This window comes from Galeopterus variegatus, unplaced genomic scaffold (assembly GCF_000696425.1).
Source record: "Galeopterus variegatus unplaced genomic scaffold, G_variegatus-3.0.2 Scaffold3321, whole genome shotgun sequence".
In the NCBI taxonomy this organism is placed as follows: Eukaryota; Metazoa; Chordata; class Mammalia; order Dermoptera; family Cynocephalidae; genus Galeopterus; species Galeopterus variegatus.
This window is the reverse complement of record NW_007729432.1, coordinates 145,217-155,437: the sequence shown is the minus strand read 5'-3', so window position 1 is coordinate 155,437 and position 10,221 is coordinate 145,217. Positions and strand designations below refer to the sequence as shown.

Below are 10,221 nucleotides of genomic sequence, written 5' to 3'. Positions count from 1 at the left end.
ACTGGCTGGGTTTGTGTCTTCTGCTTTCTTTGTGATCTTCCACTTTTCTACTATGGTGACTGAAAACTCTTCACATAATTTTCACTATTGGGTCACCTCTAGTTTTTTTTAGGTCCATGGTACAATACTTTTGCAGGTCTAATTAGTTAACACTTATCAGCAAATCATACTATATTCTGTGATTTATTACTATGGATGGCCCTGTCTTATTACTCTCACACTTAGTCAAGACTCTTCAACCAGGATTATTATGGTCATATACAGTCTCTTCTGCCCAATTTTCAAAACCATATTTTTAAAAAATTATGACTCCTCTCCTTGAGAACAGACTTCCAGGGCAGAATGAATAAAAAGAAAGCACTTCTTTTAAATATGCTGTTTAAAATACCAGATTGTCAAAGGGGATAGACCCCATGATTTTTCAGTTCAAGGGCCAATACAATTTTTTTTTTTTTTTTGTCTTTTGTCTTTTTCTGTGTCCGGCAACGGATCGCAACCCTCAGTGTTGCCCCTGTACCGGACCGGGGACCGGCAACGGGATTGCAAACCTCGGTGTTGCTCCCGCGCCTCGCTCAGCCAGTGAGCGGGAACCGGTCTGCATGTGGGATCCGAACCCTCGGGCGGGAGCGCTGCCGCGCTTCCCAAGCGGCGCACTTATCCAGTGCGCCACCGGGCCGGCCCCCAATACAATTATAAAACCATGATACTATCAGCATCTGATCAACAATGTTATGGTTTTCCCTTGGGAGAAACCTTTGGGTTCTCTACAAGGGTTGTTGCCTTGTAGAAAATCACAAGCTAAAAACAAAGATAATTAGCAACTGGTAGAACAATCCCAGACAAAGGGTGCTGATTTAAATGGAGCAGTACCCACCTGGAAGAAGGCAACTATCCACTGCTTTGCTCATAAATGCACTTCAACATTTTAATCAATACTTTGGAGAAGATAGAAGAGAGAAGGCTAATCACAGCATCAGAACTACATAAGCCAAAAGGCTGGGCACATGGGAGAATCAGAATCCAAAAATCCACAATGGGACAGTGATGGGTGGAGGTCAGCAAAGGGGAGATTTAACAGGATTCACTCAAAGGTCTCTGTTGCACAGAGTGCTGGTTGGTGTCCAATACCCACTCCACTCTTCCTCTTTAATAACAAAAAAGAAATTATCTCCATGTGCCTAATTTCTGGCCCATGAAATATAAGCAGGAGTGTTGACTGGGATTTCTAGGAAGGCTGATTAAAGAACTGACACCTGGGAGGCACATCCTTTTGACCCTTCAACCCTGTGACAGCTCAAAGGAGCTCATGCAACCTCCTTGGACCACACTGTGACCTTGAGTATGGAAGCTTGGCACTACCGATGATAGAGAAGGGCGAAAAGAGTCTGTGCCCCTGATGACTCTGTGAAGATACAAGAGCAATCCTAGACAGCCCATACCTGGATTTCTTTCACATGATAAAAATTAATGTTTCTTAGAGAATTAAATGTCTATTCTGTTGAAGTTACTGTTAGTTTTGGTTTCAATTACCTTTAGCTCAGTGAAATTCCTACCAGTTATGGATTGAATGGGTCCCCCAAAAGATATGTTGAAGCTCTCACCCCCAGTACCCATGAATGTGACCTTATTTGGAAATAGGGTCTTGGTAGATGAAATTAAGGTTAGATGAGGTCATACTGAATTAGAGTGGGCCCTAATCTAATATGACTGGTGTCCTTATAAGAAGACTAGAAGAGAAAGAGACACACAGGGAGAAGATGGCCATGTGACATCAGAAACAGAGATTGGAGTGATGCATCTACAAGTGAAGGAACACCAGGGATTAGCAGATGCTGGAAGAGGTAAGGAAGGATTCTCTCCTTTAGGTTTCAGAGAGAGAATGGCCTTACCAATACCTGGATTTCAGACTCCTAGCCTCCAGTACTGAGACAATAAATTTCTGTTATTTTAAGGTCCTTTTTTGCGGTACTTTGTTAATACACTACCTGATGGAGTCTTACACTAAACCCTAAATAAGCCATTTGGGGCTAAAAAAACGTGATAAGACATGGCTTAGCAGTTATATGTGCAAAAAAATTGTTATGTATTTTGGTATACAGAATGCTCAAAGACAAAAACACTGTGAATATGGATGTCAACAAAGATAATGACCTGAATAGAAATTTACTATCTATTTATTTATTTTTCCTTTTTTTGTCTTTTTTACTGACTGGTATCGGGATCGCAACCCTCGGTGTCGCGCCCGTACCGGGGACCGGCAACGGGATCACAACCCTTGGTGTTGCGCCTGCACCGTGCTCAGCCAGTGAGCGGGAACCAGTCTCTACATGGGTTCCGAACCCTCAGCGGGAGCGCCGCCACGCTCCCAAGTGGCGCACTCTCCAGTGCACCACCGGGCCGGCCCAGAAATTTACTATCTAGAAAAGGTGGTGGTAGCGGTTTATTTGACTCCACACTAGCTCTAGTGAGAGCACTTGAAGTACTGCATGCAGTTTTGGGATCCTTACATTGTCAGAACAAAAACTCCGAACTAGGTTTTTGTCTTTTTTACTGACGGGTAACGGGATCGCAACCCTCGGTGTCGCGCCCGTACCGGGGACCGGCAACGGGATCACAACCCTTGGTGTTGCGCCTGCACCGTGCTCAGCCAGTGAGCGGGAACCAGTCTCTACATGGGTTCCGAACCCTCAGCGGGAGCGCCGCCACGCTCCCAAGTGGCGCACTCTCCAGTGCACCACCGGGCCGGCCCAGAAATTTACTATCTAGAAAAGGTGGTGGTAGCGGTTTATTTGACTCCACACTAGCTCTAGTGAGAGCACTTGAAGTACTGCATGCAGTTTTGGGATCCTTACATTGTCAGAACAAAAACTCCGAACTAGGATCATTATTCTGAAAGCAGAGCATTACAGAAACAGCTGAAGGCCTAGGAATCTGGTCTAGCAAGGGAAGGCTCAGGAAGATAGCTACCTTCAAATACCTAAGAGGCTCTTATTCATGGGTATAGAACAGGTGCTGAGTAAATGCTTACTGAAGGCAGAGGAAGGGATCAGTCTAGCTTCGTGTAGTACCATTCTGAAGTAGGACCAATGAGTGAGCCACAGGACATAAATTCAAGCCAAATGCAAGGCCTTTCTACCTAATGAAAAATAAAATAAAATAAAGTTTAAAGGTATTCTAAAAGAAGCAAGCCAAATGTCCAACAATGTATGAATGGATAAACACATTATGGCATTTGGCCATAAAAAAGAATGGAGTACTGATCTATGCTACAACACAGATAAGCCTCAAAAATGTTGTTAGGTGAAAGAAGCCAGATACAAAAGGTTACATATCATATGATTCCATTTATATGAAATATTCAGAATAGGTAAATATATAGAGACAAAAGCTGTTCAGTGGCTTCCAGGGCCTAGAAGGAGGGGGGAATGGGGAGTGACTGATTAATGGGTATGGGGTTTTCTTTTGAGGTGATGAAAACATTTTGAAACGAGATAGAGGCGATGGTTGCACAACATTGTGAATGTACTAAATGCCACTGCACTGTTCACTTTAAAATGGTTAATTTTATGTTATGAGAATTTCATCTCAATTTTAAAAAGTATATTGAAAAAGAAGGCTAGCACTTGCTTGGTGGTTAAGAGAAGCTGTACATGGAATTTAGTAACCTCTTTATAACAAACAAACACATCAAAATCACAAGTGAGAACTCTGAAAGATCCCTCCTAGTAAAACCCCATTCTCTACTGCAGAATAACCAATGACTAGGTACAGACATTTAAGAGTTTCCATAATAGTTCTAAGGTTCTTCTCCTGCACCACTCATGCTTACTGCTTTAAGAGACCACAATTATTTTCATGCTTTCTTCTTATGCAGAAACAAGACATTGCCACAGACAGCTTGGCAACATTCTCACCATACCTAACCTACTCATTAAATCAACAATTTGTTCAGCCACACTCATTTTGAAATGGTAACATACGGCGATCATAAGGTCCTTATTTCCTCTCTCCCTTGAAGGACAGAAGTCCTATATGGTACACATGTTCTCTTTTAACTATTTTACAAGTGAGGATAATGTGAGAAACCCTAGGGGTGTCCCAAAGTAGGACTACAAGTCATTTCACTGCTTTCCTCATCAGCAGCCTTCAAGAAATTTAGTTGAATAAACATCTGAATAAAGGGCTACAGCCCCAGGGGCTATACAATTTCACAAATTATTTTTATCATGGCCCAGGGAGTCACATGTAGACATTTTCTCAGCTCCACATCAAGAATAAAAATGTTAATGAGAAAAAAGTTTAACTTGGTTTGAAATCTTAGTTCTACAATGAAAGATTAATGCTTTTTTTTTAAAAAAAACTAAAGTTTTATTTTTGGTGAACTACATAATACAGAATCATCTTTGGTTCAGCTCACATCCATACACATTTGGCCACATTGAAAAGTCAAAACCATGTCCTTAAAATAAAGATATTAAAATATTTTTTGTCTAACTTGGGTAAGCCCTGTCTCTATCAACAGTGTGAAAAAGGGTTCTATTTACTTAGTAACTTAAACATGCATCAAAGTTTTCATTCTTGTATTTAAATGCACTTCCTATATTGCAGAGAATACCCAGAGAATATTTTTTAATAAGCAGCAACTTATATACTGTTAAATTCCTGTGAGCCTAAAAAACTTTACTGCTATATATATTTTTAAAGTATCTGAGAAGAGCAAAGAGACATCTAAAACCCTGAGAACAAAACTGTCCCTGCTTTCTTCTCATAATTCTGGCAACGTGAGTCAGAAGAAGAGCCAGCTTTCACACTCCAAGTCAATTCTGGAAAGTACTCATGTTAACCGCAACCCAGGACTAAATCAGAGTAGATTTATTACGTGAGGGTGAGACTAGCACATTAAGAGGCTAGTGCTTTACCATCAAACTTGAACGACATACTTAAAGTCCCCACTAGTCTAGTACTAGGAATATCTGATATTTTGTCCAACAGATATTTACAAATTGTTTCCTCACAAATATCAATTTTATGTAGTCTACATAATGTTAAACTAGTTTTATAAATAAGGAAATATCTTGTTCATTAATATGTCCCCAGTATCTATCAAAATACTTATAAATAATCATTAAATGAAAGTAATGTATGATTGAGACACAGCAACTGAGATCTTAAGAACCAAATTGAGCATAATCCTGCAAAATAGACTCTTTGGAAAGCCTTATAGTAATTATAATGATTCTGTCTATTGCACAATTGTTTTTGGTGCATCTCTGGAACTACCTCTGTAAAGATGCATATTTTTCCTCCTACTAGAAAAGCTTGGGAACCTCACAAGTAGAATTAAGAAATTCTCCACTCATCATTAGCAACTCAAAATGGAGTACAGAAGAGAGGGCTGAGTCCCACTGTCAAGGTCCCTGTGAGGAATGGCTAAGGACAGTATCACCAACCAGGACGCTCTGAAATCCAGAGGGTCATGTCCTGAGCAGCAATGTGACCCAAGGAGCTAATCTATGAAAACTTCTCCCTGTGAAGTGTTGCTGATAACCTTGGTAAACACCTGCCTAAAATGCCAGTTTTGAGAAGGACAAGGATATGAAAGAAAAAAAAAAGTCACTTTGAAAAGCCTGTGTAGGTTCACCCATTAAAAAAGGATAATAAATGATAAAAGATGACCTGATATATTAAACCACTACCAGCAACATCATCAATATTTATTGAAAGCTTAATGACCTAATGGCTATACACTTTTCTTTTACCTTCTCTCACCAAGAATGGAATCATAAAATTGGCTGACTTTCTAAGAAGTAATTCGATTTTCATTGAATTTGACTTATGAGTTAGATATTTAAAAAGTATCAAAGACAGCATCAGTTCATGAAAGCAAGGTGACTCCCCTAGAGCCTACAACTGGATGAGTAGTCACATGAAATATATACACTTTTGTTCTCTTTCTGTACCTGCTGATGCAAGTCTTGAGATGAGACTGACGTAAAAAGAATTTGCTATGACAGCTAATTCTCACACGTTGAACATTTATAAAAAATCTGCATTCCACTTTGCTAATTATTGAAGGTATATAAAAAATAAGGTAAGAAACATTTCATGCTTATCAAATTAGTTAAAAATACATTACTGATAATGTCCAAATGCTGGAAAGGCTGTGGTAAAACTGGTATACTCATAAAGTATTGGTGCACAGTGTAAGTTGGAAAACCCATTAGGAAAGCAATTTTATAATATAAATCATGACCATGTTGTATTTATGCATTTTGATATGTACTGTTGATAAGAATTTATCATAAAGAAGTATTTCAAATAAAGAAAAAATCACTTAAGCAGGAAAATATTCATCACAAAATTTCCAGTAAAGAGATACTGAAAAGTAGCATAAAATAACCAACAGAGGTATAGTTAAATTCATGTTTAAAATTTTTGGTACTGAGAACGAAGTAGCAATGCAGGAAAATGCTTGACAAAAGATAAATAAGATACAAAAGCATATTTTCACCGTGACTGCAACCATATGAAAAAAAATACAGATATGCAAAAGAACAACGGACTGCACAATAGTGCTAGTTATTTGCCGTTCCTGACTTCTTGCCAAATTTTGTGAAATGATGATATATTATCTTAAAATTAAAATAAAAAGCCATTAGAATTTTAAAATAAAATATTTCCCTAAAAATAGCCTGTGTATCAACCTTTTTCCGTAAAAAAGATTTAAAGTCAAAACTTGGTTATAGAACCTCTGCATTAAAAAAATCAGTAAATATGAGGGTACTTCAAAAGTTCATGGAAAAAATGCTGCGGAGTTGGGGGAGGGAGAATGGGGAATGACTGTTTAATGGGTACAGGATTTCTATTTGGGGTGATTTTAAAGTTCTGAAACTAGATAGTGGTGATGGTTGCATAACATTGTGGAAATACTTAATGTCACTGATTTGTATATCTTAAAATGGTTTAAATGGTAAATTTTGTTACGTGGATTTTATAATAAAAAAGAATTTTTAAAAAAGAATTTTTAAAAATGTTCATAGAAAAAAATGGAATTAAAATATAATACAATCTTACCATGAACTTTTTGAAGACCCCTTGTAAATAATAGGTTCCCACGTCTTACCACCTTCTCACCAAAAACCTTACAAATCCTCAGGCTAGATCACTTTCGATAGTGAGGCACATTATAGTCCTGTATTGGCAAGGTAGATTGCACATTATCATACTACAGGTTCTGAGAAGATTTGAAATAAACTTCTTTAACTCTGGCTAGCCCAGCATTTACTGAAACCCCCCTTTGTTTGGAAGACATACACACATTCTTCTCACCACAGTTTGGGAAATGGTGCTTGGGCCTATGACGCTCAAAGGGGGCAACAGAAGGAAGGCATCTTAATTTCCAAGGAGGTGTTTACAGACTCTACGCTCCCAGTTGGGAGTCACTAAAGACAATATGCCTTTTTCCTAAGGTATATATTTTAAGGTAGAGAAAAAGCTTGAGAACTACTGATTTATGCAGCTACTTACAAACAACTTAACTCCACTGAGGGAAGAAAACACAAAAATAAACCTTTTCAGGTAAAGGTTTGGGAGATTTCCTGGCTCCTACAAAAAGGGGTTCTGATCAAGTCCAAAGACAATAGCAGTTTCTACAAAGGAACAGCATCTCTTCTGTAATTATGAAATGGCTAACAAAGAAATCTGAATAATCCATATAAGAACTAGTCAGTTTCCCTTTTAGTTATACATATAGTATTGCTCATGAAATGTAAAAAAATAAAGTATATATCTTTTTGAAGTCCGGTTATTTAAAAAAAAATACATATGTATGTGGAAGTAGGGTGTCTCCAACGGGTAAATACCCAGTATCCACTCCCCAGAGCTGAGGGACGGGCAAATAGCCCTCCACCCCCTTCTACACAGTTCTTTAACATTATAAGACTATTACCTCTGGTCTAAGTGTAGCTTTCATGCAGGCTGGGCAAAGAGGCCCATTTCGGGAGAACTGAAGGGGTAGGTGCCGAGTTCTATTGCGACATGTTGGCTCCTCACATATCAACCAGCCCTGGGGAGAAAAAAAGAGAAAACTTTAGTCTTATCATCACCATGGACAAATACAAATAATAAACCCTTTTGTTATCAAGATATACTAATTTTATTCAAACCTTCCTTACAGATTCTGAAATAGCTCTAGTTACCTTTCTCTCCTGATATGTTAATTAGATCTATGCTCCAAACTTAAAAGTTAGGAAACCCATTAAGTTAAGAAAAAGAGATCACATGAGATGTTACTTCCCTTTTCTTAAAAACAAACAAACAAAAACCTTCCCCCACATACATACATCAAAATCTCCCAATAAAAACTTCCGTTACATGCAGAATGTAAACCATTGGGTTTTAGTTCATTAGTAAAGACCATTATCAAAGTCAGGATTGTACCACATAGAAATGAATGACCTTTCCAACAGCTGCATAGACTGTTGGCTAGTTAGTTAATTGCTGTGCTCAGTTTCCTTCTTTGTAAAATGGGTACAACAGTACTTACCTTATAGAGTTGTTATAGTGATATAATACATTTAAAGTGCTTAGAACTTGGAATAAAAGAAACAATAAATGTAAGCAATTATCTCATTTAAAATCAAAACAGATTCTTCAATATAGATTCGTCTATATAGATTGTCTGGAGGCACAACTCTGGCTATAATGTTTTCAAGGACAACTTCAACTGACCACTATTTTCCAGACATTTGAAATAGCCATTGCCCCCTTCTCTGTCCTTTAGAACCCTCTTCTCATTTCCCTTCGTCAGTTACTCTCCTTTGCTGTTCTTGTTTGAATTTTCTCATAGTGATGCAACAACATGCCTGTTATCTTAAATCAGCATTATGTTTGCTATAAAATTTATCTGTTAAACACGGAAAACAAAGCTCAGATGGTGACAGTAAGGCACCAAGGTCTGTGGGCTTTGGTGTTACATGTATTGCCTGAGGCCTAATAAGCATAAGGCAAATGAAAGGTGAGGTGCTAGGGTATAAAGGTGAACAAGGTATGCTCCCTTGTCTCAGGGTGCTACTACCTGGGGAGCCACAAGTAGGGACCTGAATATTTGTAGGTCTTGCAGTGTTTTGAGAAACAGCAACTTCTGAAATGGTCTTTATGAGTGTAAGTTTGCTAGGTGGAAAAGGTACGAAAAACAACTTAGGCAGAAAGAACAATATATGCCAACAAATGAAGGCCAGAAAAGGCTGTGCTGTGATATCATTAAGAAAGGGATCAATATCACGTAGAACCCCATTCCCTACTTCTAAACCGAGCAACCTGTTGGTCTTTTATCCCTAGATAAGAGCAGTATATACATGATGGTTGCTTAATTAGGTTAGGTACTTTAGTCTGCCACTTAGTAGTGTTTCCATGTGGTGTTGATCCAAAGCTGAGGGACGCCCTCACTCAATGCTGTGAGGTTTGACCTCATTCCTCAGAACAGGCACTTCTTAGAAGTAGCTATAACCAAACTCAAGGGAAAGCATCAAGAATCAGTTCTTCTAGCTCCATCTAAGGCTTTCACACAGAAAGTACACTGTACAACTTTTTGACTAAAAAAAATTTCTACCTTTAAAGTATAAAATTCACCTAATCAGTACATTCATAGTAAGCTTCATTACTACCTTCATTCATCAGGCTAAACTATTTTAAAATTTAATTTGAACTTTTCAGGTAGAGGGTCTCAATGAGACCTTATGAAACTTTTAATATATGCCAGAATTATATTAAATATTACGGGGAATAGGCAAAGTTGCCCCAGGCACAGAGTTTCAGGAAAACAAGGTCTACATGCAAAGACTAAAAGCAAGTCAGTATGGTTTGGCTTTAAAATCAAGTTGTGTGGGGCCAACTATAAATGCTAGACAATACAGAGGAGAGAGTCCTGTCTGAGACAAACTACTACCACCACAGCATAAGACCATGAACCAGAATAAAGAATTGCTGGTTCTGAGTCACAGGCAACTATTTGTTCCAATTCCTAGGACCTACTACCCATTTTCTTGAAGAGACATTTATATTCATATTTCTGAAACTCAGATGGATTTACATTTGACACATACAGTTTAATGATGTATTTATGTTTACTTCAAAAAAGCTGTTAAGAGTGCAGCTCACAATTGGCCCCTTAGAATTAAAGAAACAAGATATTTTGGTTTAGCCTATTCTAGGCATGGGGAC

At 38.3% G+C, this 10,221-nt stretch overlaps 1 protein-coding gene across 1 annotated transcript in view; it reads right to left on the bottom strand.

Annotated features, from left to right (window-relative positions):
* The window catches only part of LOC103600367 (DNA polymerase alpha catalytic subunit-like), a gene marked incomplete at its 3' end in the record, with an annotated part of 117,389 nt that overhangs the window by 30,788 nt on the left and 76,380 nt on the right, over positions 1-10,221 (bottom strand). Inside the window, exon 10 of the mRNA XM_008584631.1 lies at positions 7,949-8,065. Within this exon, the coding sequence (XP_008582853.1) occupies positions 7,949-8,065 (117 nt within the window). The remainder of the gene's footprint in view (positions 1-7,948; positions 8,066-10,221) is intronic.